A 14,460-nucleotide genomic window follows, 5' to 3' on the forward strand; every position below is an offset into this window, starting at 1 on the left:
GACCTGCAGGCATGGAGCCCATTCGGTGCCCGTCGGTGGCAAAGCGCAATGGCCCTCGCCAATCAGCCCTGCGGGGCTTTAAGGTTGGACGGGCAGACCGGAGGAAGCCACTCTCGGTGTTTACAGTGCTGATCTATCCCTGCACAGTGGAGGTGTACGGGCCAGCAGGCTGGCGACCAACCCCCGAGAATCGGGCGAGGATTACGTGAATAGGGAGCTATGGTGACCGACTGACCGGGCCCATGGCACATCACCACAGTTGGCCTTGATTGCAGTGGCAGACAGCGACGAGAGCCCAATCAAGAGCCTGCCATCGTCCGTCAAGATCAAGCCCCAGCAGCAGTGCAATATTGCCACAGCCATCAGAGACTGTTGCTGTGCTGTACTTGGAGCTCGCCCACTCTATGCATGCAGCTTTGCAAACCCCAGCAGAGTTTAGCAGGTCCTGGATGCTGCCGTATACAATGTAGCCATGGATACCATAAGGTACGAGCAACGGACGCCGGCGTGCCGACCATGACAAAGCACGACGCGCAGGAGCTGCTGTGCGCAGTACTCGCAACTACATAATGGACTTCGCCACGCCTCCACCGTCTATACCCTGCTGGAGGCCCCAAACATAGACTCGTAGATCAGCGGCCAGCGGCAAACTTCAGGCGTGGCCCAGCAGCTGCATTCAAACAGCAAAGCCCTAGCGTAGTGAGATAAGAGCCTAGCTTGCGACCGGCTCATTTTTCAGCCAGGCGGCTGGCAACGTTGGTGGGGTTAGAGAGGTAGATCTGTTGCCGACAATTACCTAGCAGCGGACAAAACGGTACGGCGAGCTCAAGCTAAGCTTTCTGCGCCTCCGTGGCCTGGAACTTGTTTTGCACCGGCAGCACTGCTATCTGGACGAGGCGAAGCTGTGCAGACCTTCGTGTGCGTAATGGGAGAGTCGAGCCTGTAGATGAAGTTATACGTAGGGGCCTTGTTCCCGTGATCACGTTAGTATATAAGTGTTGACTTCCCTAGTATATTCAGTTTTTTCCAACGGCAGTAGCAGGTCATCTAGAACTAGCTGCCCTTGAACGATTAATAAATCTTCCAGCATCGACGTTCGTCACGTACTTCCAAATATCGTCACCCACCGTTTCCTCCCAAGCTCGTCGTGTAACCTTGCGATCCAAGGAAACCGCCTCGCCACACGCTGTTGAGCGAACTCCCACGTCGAGACCCCAAGCCTCCCAGCAACCATCCTCATCCGATCAGTCAGCCAAACTGCATCATCGTCTGTGCCGGTCTCGTGCCAAGACAAGACAGACACACTCCCCACCATCAAGATCCAGAGCAACAACTCATCGTCGACCAACCCCCCGCGGTGACCGCCAACATGCCTGCCATGATGACGATGATGGCCCGCCAGGTCCGCAAGGGCGTCATGAAGAAGCGGGCGGAAAAGAAAGAGGCCACTGTCGCTGCTGCCGGCCCCAACACCGGCCCCGCACCCGGGCAAGCTGGAGGATTCCAGATGCAGCCCATGATGAGCTCCTCCAATACTCGCGCCGTCGCCATTGGAAGCGGCGTCGGCGGAGTGTACTATGAAGGCCCCCGGCCCGCGTACGCCGCTCCCGCTTGCCGGGACTGTGGGCACTGCCATACTACTGTCACCGACCCAAGCAGCAGCATCGGGAGCAGTAGCAGTAGCAGTGGTGCTGGCACTTCCCATCGCTGCCGAACGCACGGGACTATCAACAATCTGTTCTTCGTCAACACGACCACTGCTGGCACCGCCGCTTTGAGCGAGAAGCCCCGCAGTAGAAGCAGCAGACGCCGGCGAAGCTCGTCCGTGAGTAGCCTCAGTAGTTCCGAAGAAGATGAACTGCCTCATCACTGAGTCGACGACCTCCCGCAGTCTCTTTGCCGCGAGGTCATATTTCAGTCTGTGGCTGCGCCGGTCAGTCTGCACAAAGAGGGTGGTTAACAAAGAGACCAATGCTATGTGTACAACGGCCTCGAGCTGTGCATTTGTGGCTCTCGGTGAGTGTGAGGTCCGGGAAGGGCTGGGCTCGGACGGGTCGTATTGTTGATCGTGAGGAGGGATCACGTATGGCTTGCCGAGTGGGTGATACCGGATCAGTCGGCCGCCCACAGATATTGTGAAGTCCTGGAGCATGATGTGCGTCATTTTCGGCGTTCTTCCTTGCTTTTTCTGACTAGAGAAAGGGCTGTAGTCGCCGCCGCCATAGTCTGCCGCGTTAAACAAAGACGTCACATCGAATACATCAAATAGAATTTGTCGCAGGGTAGGATCGAGCCCGCTGGCCCATCGTGATGACGCATCATTGTCGTTCGACGTCCCAAGTGTTTTAGGAAAAGTGAAGCCTTGATTCTCAAGCTCTGCAAAGACCTGAGCTATGTTGTCGTTGTGGAAGCGGCAGGTTGTGCCATAATGCAGAGCGTAATCGATCTCTGTCCTGTGGATGCGAACGGAAGCACCCTGTTCAGCCTTCTAATATTCTCAAGCACGTTTGGCCACTATGAAGGCAAGGAGAACTTACTTGCATATCTTTCCCAGCAAGAACCCATCAGTCACGTTGCGAAGCCCGCCACGCATGTCGACCATGGCGTACAGCCCTGATAAATGGACGCCAGCGTCGTGCCGCTTCTTGCGAACCAGCGACTGAAGGATGAGGAAATTGACCACGACGAGGTCTGAGTCCGTCAGCAGCCCAGGCGAGTTGAGACGCTGATTGACGCGTTTAACGGCCTGGCCGAGGTGGTAGACTGCTTCACGTGAAGGGGCATCCTGGTAGCCTATTCGCCCGGTGGCGTGGTCGTGCATTGTGTTCATGAGGGCCATGTAGGTGTGGTAGCCTTCGTGAGGGCATCACCAAGTCAGTTCTCCTGTGCTAGCGCAGTAGTGGACATGCACGTGGAAACCAGAAACAGCACACTGACATGTCTCGTCCATCAAAAACGTCTCGACCCAATACTTCTTCATGGGCTCCATCGCGATGCATAGAGGTGTCGGGTACATCGACGTGATGATGTACTTGAAGACTGCCAAACATTCACAACGTCAGCTGGACAGACGGACACAGACTTGCCGAGCGCAAAGGCAAAACCCACAATACTCAAAGGTCGGGTTGGCACGAGCGGACAGCGCTGCGGGCGTCGCGAAGCCCATGAGATAATCGCCCACAGTGACAGGTGAGAGTGGCGCCGAAGGGGCATGTTCCCAGACTGCGACAGACTCACGAACCCGCTGGGTGGAGCTTGAGGAAGTGTCACTCCATGTGGACAAAGCGGACCTTGTGCTGCTGCTGCTGCCGCCAGTGCCACTACTCCTGCTGCTTGCGGCTGATGCAGGAGACCTTGCAGATGCCGCGGCGGAATCCTCGTCGACACTGCCAGCTGTGGCAGGTTGCTCGGTGTGCTGGCGTTTCCGGGGCCGGGCGGGACCTGGGCGAGACTCGGCGCCGGGGGCGGCGTCCTCATGCTGGGACTTGCGGCGGCGACGGGCAGGGTGTGTCTTGCCGACATTCTTGCCCTTCATGACATGGCGGAGGGCGAGGCTCTTGTTGGTCTCGCGCGAGCCCTGCTGCACGTCGATGAAGGCGAACTCGACGCCCATGATGCGAGGAACCGTCCTGGACGCCGGCCAGCGCTGGAGCGAGTTGTGATGCCGGGTGGGCTGCTGGACGAGATGCGTGGGACCAGGGCTGGCTGCCTGTCTGTCTGTCCGTCGGCGTCCACGGTGTGAAGAGAGGCAGGGAGGGGTGGGAGACACCCAACTGGCCAGCCCGGGATTAGGCGGCGGACTTTAACTCCGGGGCGATGGACGATTGATGGGGGAAGGACCTCGGGACCCACGGAAAAGGAACAACTAGACATCCGCATCTCTGCAACAAGTCTCATCGACACCTTTTATTGCCTTGGAACAGCATGCCATGGTTCACAACGAAATAGAAGCCTGACGCTACATATAGCCTACCCAGCTTTGCCCGTCCCCGTCTCCGTCTCCGTCTCGGTCGCTGGCACTCCCACCGCCTCGGCTTCAGCTGGCGTGGCGTGCTTGCGCTGCCGTCTCTGCCGCTGCGCCTCCTGCTGGGCTCTCCTCTTGTCATCAATCTTGTCCCGCATCATCCGGCCATACCGTACATTATACGCCAGACCCCCGGCGCTCGCTACCAGCAGCGCCGCCGAGATGGTCGAGTACCAGCCGACCCCGATGCTCTGGATGGCCGGCAGCACAATCGCGATGCTCACCGTCGCTGCGAGGTAGCGCATCGCGTAGTTGGATCCAATCACCTCGGCGCTGCGCCCAGGCATCACGTCCAGGCAGTAGACATTTAAAGCTGGAAACGCTTGCAGCTGGGCGACGCCCTGCAGGAACATCACGACCACGGTCAGCGGGATCCCGCCCACGTCTTTCTCGACCGTCCAGCCGTACACCAGGATGCAGGCCGCCACGACGACGATGAACGGCGCCGCCGCACGGAGCCGGTCCTCGGCGACCCGCTCCCCGTTCCGCTTCTTGATCCACCGCCGTACCATCCAGTCTGCCCATCGGCCCCCGAAAAAGGTCCCCGTCAGGTACCCCAGCCCCGGCGCCAGGTAGAAGAAGCCGCCCTGCATCGGCGTCGTGAGGTTGTACCGCGGGTTCAGTGTGTACCGGATCGGCGCCAGCAGCCCGTACATGTTCCACAGCAGGCTGGCGCTGGCCAGCCCGGCCAGCGTAACATTTGGGTACCGCCACAGCCGCACCACCCTGACCGGGTTCACCATGCTCCAGAGCACCTTCACGCGCTGCTGGCCAGAGAACCCGGCCAGGTCGTCCCAGCGCAGGTGGTATATCGTCTCGGGCAAGATCAAATAGCTGCCTGCCAGCGCGAGCCCGGCGAGACCAGTCTGCAGCCAGAAGATGACGCGCCAGGTCGTGTACGTCACGATGACGCCGCCCAGGAAAGGGCCGAACGCCGGGCCGACGAGCATGCCAATGAGCAGGAAGCCCGTGGCCGTGCCGCGCTCCACAGGCCGGTAGATGTCGCTGATCACGGCATTGCCGGCGAGGATGAAGGCCGTGCCGAAGATGGCGGTGATGATGCGCATGATGAAGAAGCACGTAATGTTGGGCGACAAGGCAGAGCCAATGGAGGAGGCGAGAAAGCCCCAGGCTGCGACAATGTTGACCTGTTTCACCACAAGAATCATGTGAGTCATGTTGTCACGAGAAGCTCGGGGTGTAAGAAAAAAGAAGGTACTGTTTCTGGATACGGGTTTGATGCAAAAACAAAGAGAAGACTCACCATCCTGCGCCCAAAGACCTGGCTCATTGGCCCGACGAACATCGGGCTGATCCCCATGAACAGAAGATAGACCGCATTAGACAGATTGATCACACTCCCGGTGGTCCCGAACTCGTGCGAGATCTCGGGCGTGGCGGACAGGTTTGCCGTGCTCGAGACGGGCGAGAGGAATGCGCAGAAGGAGCAGAAACACACGAGGGCAGTCTTGCGGCGCCGGCTGTGTGTGTCGTAGAACTCGTCGGGGACCTCCAGCACACTCGTCACTAGCGCCAAGGGGCTCGACCCGGCAGATGTGCTGTTGCGTGTCGTCGATGCGCGGCTCTGGGTTCGAGACATTGCTGTCGTGGGTGCAGGGCGGACTTGGTCGTCGTCGCTGTCGTCGTCGTCGTCGTCATGATCAGCTGATGGTGACCGCGGGCGGCGTTGATGGTCATGGCCGTCATCTGTATGGTCGTCATCGACGTTGTCGTAGCTGCTCTCGTTACGGCTGCCCCGTGTTGGCTCGCGGGCGAGCATCTCGAGGCCATCTGGGGTTGAGAGACCCGTGGGCGTCAGTGGCGCAAGGTCTCTAGCCGTGTTGCTGGGGCCATGTCCGGCTTCTAGGTCCTGGCTGCCGCTGTCAGTGCCCTGCATTGGCTTTTCATGGGCCATGTCGCTGCTGCTTCTGCTCCCGTCCATCCTGGGCTCATTGTCGGCAGCATTGCTGGTGCCACGATTGTTGTTGCTGGTCAAGCGGCCTGGGCTGGTGTTGTTGTCATTGTCGGGCGAGGGCCGACCTCGGCCATCGAAACCCGACGGCATGGTGGCTTGTGCGGGCGGCTCCTCTGGAGGGTCCCGGCAAGGCGGAAGATTGCAAACGTTAAATTGCCTGCTGGTGTGTGAGCGCTCGATCGACTCTGCTGGGGCTTGTCATGGCCCTTTTGCATACTATGGTAACCGTGGGTCTTTCTTGCGTGAACAAGCCGCGACTCGACAGCTTGGCATTGGGGAAACCGGGAGGCTAAGGACGAGGAATGGAGAAGTTGGCACTCGGTCGACAGCCCGGAAATAACCAAGCATCGGCGTGGGCACACCCCCTGCCCCAGACAGGCAGGACCCGTGAAGCCAGCGCCGTCCGTGGGCGGCGGCGGATGTGAGCCGATGGAGCCAGGACAGACCCACTTCGGCAAAGAGGCTTTTTGCTTGTTTATCTCGAGTGCAGCAGGGGTTGTACCTCTGGTTGGCTCGGCCTGTCCCCTCCGGGTATCGGGATGCCTCCGAAGCAGTCGCCGCGCGCTGGGCCTCCGGGTCCGATGACCGGCAGCTCAGCCTCTACTCCGTAATTGGCGAATCTTTTACTTCGCCTTCGAAACGAGTTGCAATGCTCGCCTGCCTGACTGCTGGTGGCATGCGGGCATGGCCAGCTCATAGTGAGAGACGCAGTGATGATACACTCTTATATCAAATGCCTGATGGAAGGATCGACCTGGAGACCTGTGCTTGATCGGCGGCGCCGTGTAAATCCGACTCACGAGTCTCGGAGCGCCGAGCTGCCGTGGGGAAAATGAGCTCCGAGAAGCGGCCATGCAATTCAGGGCAGGGGGATTGCGCCATGTCTGTATCAGCCCTTCACTCCAATGATGACAAAACTACGCAATTATCACTCGTCTACTTGGTATGCAACCCCTACGGCCACCTTCAAAGTTGGACTGACTGACTGAGCTGAAGGTGGACGAGTGGGGTGGGTGCGTGGAGACATCTTTAGCCAGGGTCAGCGTCTTTCCAGTTGGCAATCGAGTTTTGAATCAGCCCGCCATGCCTACACATAATCTATGGTTACGCAATCCGCAGTTTTCAAATGGCTGGGCTATATAGCATCTATTGAATGCCAGATCTAGCACGTACGACCATAGAATCGAGAAAATTGAGGGTCCCGTCCGCTCCCCTGTACACAAGCTCGATATCGCCAGACTAGTAGTTGGGTCGGTGACGACCAGCGAATCCCTGGTGTTGTACGTTTTGCAGTACTTTTTGCTCTAGTACATGACCGCACAGGCCTGCATCAGTTTTGCACGAGAAGTGAGAGGGGAGATGCGTGTTTGTTTTGGGTCATGGAGTCTACAAAACCTATGTCCTACGTCATGAACAGCCTTCCAAATGTCATCGTTCGCGCGAGCCTAGGGCGAGGCGCATGATGAAGGCCTCTATTTTTCTCTCGTCGCAATCACTCGGGCATCCGGGAAATGCCTTCGAGTTCTGCGATTGTTTCCTCCAGAAAGTCACGATGAACCCACAGCATCGCTCTGTCTCCCTCGGCGGCTGACGCTCTGACTTCGTCAACCCAATGACGGACTGTTTCATCGTACATGAAAGGCTGCGCGGCCTCGATGGCGGCCTCGGCGGACTCTCTCAAGTAGTCTTGGAGGATAACGATGCGCGTCGGAACGGTGGTTGGAACCTACTCGGCCGTGCTGTCTTGACCGATGGTGGGAACTGGAGTCTGCGCAGGATTCGTCGAAGCACCATGGGCGGAGCATCTGCAATCTGCTGCTGGGGCTCTGGAAGGCGCTCTGCGGATATCCTTCGTTCACCACGCCTGGGGTTATGTTGCTCCGGGCGGGAGGCGCGCGAAGCCTTGGTCATCCTCGTCGTCGGCGTTGGTGTTGTCGCCGACCTGTGGGCGGGCCGAGGATGCCAGGCGATGGTGGTGACTAGACGGTGATGTTGGCGATGGGTCGGCCATGGCAAGCCCAGTGTGTGGCTGGTGTATCAAGTCGTGCTAGAGACTCGAGGAGGAGATGCCATGCGGGATGCCGACAGCAGGTGGAAGCACTAGGATGGCGAAAGAGCTGGGTTGTGCTGGCTCTGATGCAGTTGAGCCCTCGCAGGAGGGTGTGCCAAACCTTGGAAGGTGCGAAGCTCGCTCGACTGTCGACGTTGCCCCACCTCCCTCTCGCAGGATCCTCACGGTTCAGTGGTCGCGCCGCGACTGGCGACCCCCAGACCAGTGTCGATGGTGCACAACTCTCTTTTCGACCCCCTTCTTGGAAGCCTACTGATATGTGACCGTTGACTCTCGGCACGGCTCAACTACTGGCACGGTAACACTCTTCAGACTCAGTCTGGCAAGACATACATGATCAGGTACCTCGAGAAGCCTGCCACCGAGGCACTCACGAGTGCTGTCGACCCTGACGATGCAGATCATTTAACCAGAAAACGAGATATCGATAATAACAAGAATCGAATTCTCCTGTGGACTGAGCTCCGGCGCCATCAAGGGTTGCTTCCACACCAGCTCCTGGAACCGAATGAATCTGATCAATAGTGGCAAGAGCAGCGGTCGGATGCTGCTCAAGATGCTTTGCAACCGCAATGGAGACAGGGTGCTTGTAACCCGCCGCGAGTTCCTTGGGAATCGAAATCGCTTTTTCCTTAGGCACCCGGAAGTACTGCTCAAAAGAAACGTCCAGCTCTGCCTCGGTAATGGTTCCAGTCTTGTCGAAGACGATATCCGTCACCTTGCGTGCCCGCTCAGTGCAGACGGCCGACTTGATAATGACGACACCCCGAGCCGCAATACCGCCCGCAATCACCAGCACCATCGGGACGGCCAGGCCAAGAGCGCATGGGCAGGACACAGCCAGAACGGTGGTCGTATAGGTGAGAGCGGACGGTACGGCTGAGCCAGCGGGACGTTAGATCAAGATACACTTTACATCTTACAGATTCCTCGGCTCTTAATTTGGTCACATGATTCCTTTTGAAATGCTTCGTCAAGTCGCTAGAATTATAGAACTTGTGAATAAGATTGTCGACGTAATGATCATCTAGTTCCAGAGAGAGTGCTTATACAACACAGACGAAGCACATTCTTGGCCTATCATTTACGTTTTTAGTAAAGACGGAAAGTAGAGCGAGATCAGGAGCGCTCTTGTCTTCCTATTTGGAGGATTTGTGATAATCCTTTTCTATGATTTTGGTTCCTGGAGCACCGGGCCGCACGGTATAACCCTCCTAGACAGGGCAATATGCAATAATTGCTTCGATAGAGTTTTGTCTCCGTTAATACTGACCGTCTACTATAATAGACTTAGGAGCTGTAAGCGCCTCTAGTAGCCGCTTCGAAGCTGGTCTGTGGAGAGGGGCGTTCTCGTCCCTGCAAGACTTAGCGAACCCATAACCGTGTATCTGGCCTTCGATATCTTTAACCGCCTGGGTAGCGATGTACTCGGCTCTTATCTTTTGCTTTAGGTTTCTCTTTAACCTTTGCTTCTCTCTGTTTAGTGATTTTCTTAGCTTCTGGTAACGTAATCCACGGGTAAGCGGGTCACACGGGTGAACGGGTCACCTTCCAGTAACTCGTACGACAATATATAAGACAATTTAACCACAACGCCTTAAATCAATTCAAACTATTCAGAATCCTCTTCTTCAGAGGCAGATACAACTTTCTGACACGTACGAGCATTATGCCCGGGCTCGCCGCAGACGCCACATCGTCGCGCGCGCGTTTCGGGCCTCCTCGTACGACCACTATTCTGACTCGTTTCCGCTATTAACTGCTGCGTCGCATCGATTTGAGCCTTCAAATCCTTTGCCTGATCAATCGTGAGGGACCCTCCTTTCTGTAGCTGCTTTCTTTTCGTACGACGACGGCGGCTGAGGCGGTCATTTGCATCTCGAAGTTCGGCGAGCTCTTGGCGCATAAGGTCCTGCTCGTGTACCATCATTATAACTCCTTTTCTCAGCTGCCGTAGGCTCTCAACAATGGACGACGGTGAGCTATTCTGGTGTCGTACGATGCGATTTTCAATATACTTCGTCTGCGATTCGGTCTCAATTAGGTTGTTCGGCGTCTTTGAAACCCATGGGGGTGGTAGTCCAGCAGAGGAACCTGGTGGTGTCGGCGTATGAAACTTCATATCTAGCTGCGAAATCACATAATTCGGGTCGTACGGTACTAGGCCTGTCGCTCTGAAGCCTGCCTGGATGTTTGATTTGGTCATTGCAGCGTCGTACGCCTTATAAAAGGCTGGGAGGAAGTCCTCCTTTGAAACGTGGGTTACGTGCGCCCGCATTAGACCTTCGATTTCTTTACCGTACGCCCGTTTCAGAGGTCCAAAACACCCAACATCGAGAGGCTGGAGCTTATGCGACGAATGAGCAGGCATACAGAGCGTGACAATATTCTGTTCCTTGCAGTAGAGCTCGAAATCGACGGAATGGTGGCTCTCGTGGCCGTCGAGGATAAGGAGGCGGTGGGTACCCTTCGTACGACTCTTTGTATGGAAATCAAAGTGTTTTACCCATTCTAGGCCTCTCTCGTTCGTCGTCCAACCGTTTTCTGAAAGCGCGATTACCCAGTCGGCCGGTAGAGGGCTATTCGCGGTCCAGGAGTCGAGGTGGACCTTCCCGGCGAAGATAATGTATGGCGGGATTGAATAGCCGTACGACGCGATACCCTGGATTACTGTAACCCATTCCTGATTGCCTTGTTGTACGGCTCTTGGCCTCCCGCGTCGATCGGAGGTCGTAACGACAGTTTCGGCGGAGATCTTGCCCATCGCGAAGCCCGTTTCGTCGAAGTTATAGATATCGTCATCGTGGATCCCGTATTTCGCGATTATGTTTCGTACGAGCTCAAACCACGCGCGATACGCGTCCGGATCCTCGCAAAGGACCCTCTGGTAATCGATTCTTCGATTAAAACGCGTACGGAGCTCAGGTCGTCGTCGTACGAAGGTTGAGGCCCAGTTCGTTCCAAAGCGTGGCGCGTCGCGTACGCGGAGGAGTCGATCCGCCATTTCTCGAACACCACTTAACCGCGGTGGAAACGAACGCGAATCTAGGTCGAGTACGTATCGTACGATACTCTCCTCTTCGTATGAGGTTAATTTCTGGCAGGGTGGTCGGGTGTCGTGTTTCGCAGCTCGGCCGTGGTATCGTTGCTGGAGTGTCGTACGAGATACATTATAGATCTGCGCAGCCTTTCGTACGCTTAATTTTGGGTCGGATTGGAGCGCATTTAACGCTAGAACCAAATCACTTTCAATTGATTGTCGTCCCATGATTGGAGGTGGAGAAAAAGGAGAAGGAAGTGAACCTCAATTAAATTGCAGTAAAGTGACCCGTTCACCCGTGTGACCCGCTCACCCGTGGATTACGTTAATCGTTTGAATGCTTATCGGTAGTCTGAAGCCGTGTCTATAACCGAATAATAATAGGCTCCTTCAGAACGAATACGGCCTGCTCAGGCGTCAGATTGATCGGCCGACGCTTGCTAGCCGAGTGGCCAATACTACAAGCCTGCTTCTTACAAGGGTTCTTTGAATGTGTAAGCTGCACGAGATGGTTATGAGTCTAAATTACCGTGTCCAGGTCGTGGCCATACATTAAGGAACACCCAGACGCGAGACTCAATTTAGCTTGGGAGAGAATGAGAGAAGCATCACAAAGTATCTCTACTGAGACGAGAATAGCTGTATAACTTTTCGATTGTAGGTATAAGTCTTTAACTCGGGAGTTGAGAAATTGCTGTCTTCTAGATATAAAGAGATAGTTCTGGTTGTTGAAACACAGACACAGGAAGGCTTTGTATCGCATTGCCTCAGGCTATGAAGAACAAGCGAGCAAGCGATAGAAGGAAAGATCAATCGGACAAATGAAGGACTAAAGGAGAAAACAGTGAACATGAGAGGGAAAAAGAGAGGAAGCGAAAGGCAGGGAGAAAACCCGCAAAATCGCCAAGGACGTTCCACCTCATACTGGGCACCCGTTGAAACGCACTTTAAGATGATCAGCGACCGGGCTGCAAGGAATTTGCAACACCTTTCTGTCTGCTCGGCAACAGCCGTCAAACAGCCGCCATCCACATTACTCCCCAAGCCAGATTAGCACCAGGTTAGCAACATTCATCACGACGATTATAAGCCAGACAATACCTGCCAAGAGACTTAACCACAAGGGGTTGGCCATCTTAACCAAGCCACTGCCATCAACACCGGTGTCAGAACTAGTGACCGGATTACGCTCCTCATCCATTGGTCTTGCAGGTGTTTCAAACATATCTGCTCCATCCTGCTGCTGCTGTTGATTATCGGTATCTTCCACACGGTAGCGCGCCATGCCGGGCTGCACGGTCATGTACTTATTAAAGCAGGTGAACCAAATGAGGGGTGCTGAGACAAATGGCAGCACGATGCTGAGGGCAACCTGGCTACCCTCAAGCGCGTCATTTAGCTTCTCCCGGCCTGCAGCGCCCGCAATGATGATGCTAGGTGTAATACTGATGCTGCGCGTGATAAGGCGGCGCATCCACGGCCGCATATGCCACCTGAGAGCGCCTTCACACACCATCTGGCCCGAAATGGTGGCGACAATGCCTGCCGAAACGCCCGAGAACAGCAGAGCTAGTGCGAATATGGTTCCCGCCGCAGGACTGAGACTCGACGTCAGTAACGCATGGATGCCGAAGATATCCGCATCTAGGGCGTCGGAGTTCTGGTATAAGCTCGCTCCCGCCACGATCAAGATGGCGCTGTTAACGAAGAGGGCAAAAGTGAAAAGGCAGAGGGCGAGCTCTACATAAGAGTACTTGAGTGAGTGCTTGATGGCACGTAAGCTAGGGATGTAAAATGTCTTCTCTGCCGCCTTGTCGTCATTGATGCTGCTGGCCGCTGAGGATGGCACAGCTGGTAGAAGCCCATGCTTGGTGTCATAGTCGCGCAGTCTAGATTGGACGATACCAGACCCGAGATATAGTGAATGCGGCATGACGGTAGCACCCAGGATTCCACAAGCTTGATATAAACCCTGGGACTCGGTTACGGCGTTGTTCGGGAGGTAGCCCTTGAAGACCTCGCCGGGCGTGGTGCCCTGAACAAAGGAGAGCTGGATACAGAAACAAATGACCACCCCGAGAACCAGCAAAACGATAAAGAACTCGAAGCCGCGTAGTCCTCTCAAAGACCCACCCGGTCGATAGAAGACGAGAATAAACAGCACATCGATGATGGAGATGGCGCATCCCGCAACAAGTGGTATTTGGGGGCAGAGAAGATTCAGAGCGATCGCAGTTCCAATAACCTTGAGCGTGGAAATGTAAGTTGATGGACGAAAATGTGGAATTGACATGAAAACGAGAGAGCCTATAGTTACCTCGGCGATGTCGGTCGCAATTATGGCCGCTTCAGCCATAAAGTAAAGAAAGTAATTCAGCCATCGGGGTAAGAATGCACGGCAAGCTTCGGCAAGATTCAGTCCAGTCACAGAACCCAGCTTGATAGCAAGACTTTGTAGAAGAATCGCAAATAAGTTGCTCATCAAGATGATGAACAGAAGCCGAAAGCGATACGAGGCGCCAGCGGCAATGTCGGTGGCATAGTTGCCAGGATCAACTGAGACAATCTCTGTGTTAGCACTGAGCCTGGCAAAAAATGGACCTATGGTGATAAAGAACGGAGGGTTTCGGAGGGATCAGCATACTGTAAGCCACCGCCACTAAGAAACCGGGCCCGATGAATTTCGCAAAGTCGAGAAATCCATGGCGGGCTCGGTGCAGAAGACTCCCGCCCACCCCGCCGGTAGTATCGGCAGGGGGGCGGTCGTCCAACACCTGGGCGGTCAAGGTCCGCTTTCCAGGCGACTGACCAGTTGCAGCATGTAGCAACGTGGCCAGATTCTGCACCCCTCGGTACGGCTGGGCAGGCACACTGTCAGGAACGGATCCAGAATCCTGCGCGACAGCCTGCCCGGAGTCATCTAAGACCCTGTCGCGGCCACGCCGATTGCGTTCATTGGCGATGCCATTCAGATCCTGGTTAGTGACCAGATCGTTGGACAATTCATTGGGGCTTTGGTTGAGGCCGTCACCCTCATAGGGTTCGTCGGTCCGAGAGGTCTTGTTCATGGCGGGCACATGAGCAGGATCGGTGCTCTAATGAAGGTGGCGACACCTGCAGTGGCTCCAGTTGTTTAGAGAAGTCTAGTGAGAGAGTGCGCCTCGTGCACTTGCTGTTGGGACAATTGATTCGGGATGAATATGAGGATGATAGCGAGAGCCGCAGACACACCGCTCTTGGAAAGACTGTTATTGTCGGAATGAATTGACCCCGCATCCCTTGGCTGACCTAAGATTTAGGGAGCGCACCGAGGGAGGGGCGACCGCTGGTTGGACAATCCGGAGTTTGAC

At 55.7% G+C, this 14,460-nt stretch overlaps 4 protein-coding genes across 4 annotated transcripts; all 4 read right to left on the reverse strand.

Moving 5' to 3' along the window:
* Positions 1 to 991: 991 nt before the first annotated feature.
* B0I36DRAFT_331797 (uncharacterized protein) lies at positions 992 to 3,720 on the reverse strand. The gene is made up of 4 exons (XM_046155030.1): positions 3,109 to 3,720; positions 2,938 to 3,039; positions 2,538 to 2,853; positions 992 to 2,453 (listed from the first exon to the last, which is right to left on the reverse strand). Exons 1-4 carry the CDS (start codon positions 3,611 to 3,613, stop codon positions 1,100 to 1,102), a joined length of 2,277 nt encoding a protein of 758 aa, XP_046008206.1. The 5' UTR covers positions 3,614 to 3,720; the 3' UTR covers positions 992 to 1,099.
* Positions 3,721 to 3,879: 159 nt separating this feature from the next.
* On the reverse strand, positions 3,880 to 5,733 carry B0I36DRAFT_331799 (putative MFS transporter). Its single transcript, XM_046155031.1, has 2 exons — positions 5,289 to 5,733; positions 3,880 to 5,172 (listed from the first exon to the last, which is right to left on the reverse strand). The coding sequence occupies exons 1-2, from the start codon at positions 5,622 to 5,624 to the stop codon at positions 3,970 to 3,972; spliced, it is 1,539 nt and encodes a 512-aa protein (XP_046008207.1). The 5' UTR covers positions 5,625 to 5,733; the 3' UTR covers positions 3,880 to 3,969.
* Positions 5,734 to 8,475: 2,742 nt separating this feature from the next.
* Positions 8,476 to 8,872, reverse strand: B0I36DRAFT_366589 (uncharacterized protein; the record flags this gene model as incomplete). The annotated part of the gene is made up of 2 exons (XM_046159322.1): positions 8,476 to 8,568; positions 8,639 to 8,872. The coding sequence occupies 2 exons, from the start codon at positions 8,870 to 8,872 to the stop codon at positions 8,476 to 8,478; spliced, it is 327 nt and encodes a 108-aa protein (XP_046008208.1).
* Positions 8,873 to 12,143: 3,271 nt separating this feature from the next.
* Positions 12,144 to 14,178, reverse strand: B0I36DRAFT_366590 (transporter smf2; the record flags this gene model as incomplete). Its single annotated transcript, XM_046159323.1, has 3 exons — positions 12,144 to 13,355; positions 13,428 to 13,666; positions 13,755 to 14,178. 3 exons carry the CDS (start codon positions 14,176 to 14,178, stop codon positions 12,144 to 12,146), a joined length of 1,875 nt encoding a protein of 624 aa, XP_046008209.1.
* Between the last annotated feature and the right edge of the window lie 282 nt (positions 14,179 to 14,460).

This window comes from Microdochium trichocladiopsis (genome assembly GCF_020744255.1).
Source record: "Microdochium trichocladiopsis strain MPI-CAGE-CH-0230 chromosome Unknown B0I36scaffold_9, whole genome shotgun sequence".
Taxonomy (NCBI): Eukaryota; Fungi; Ascomycota; class Sordariomycetes; order Xylariales; family Microdochiaceae; genus Microdochium; species Microdochium trichocladiopsis.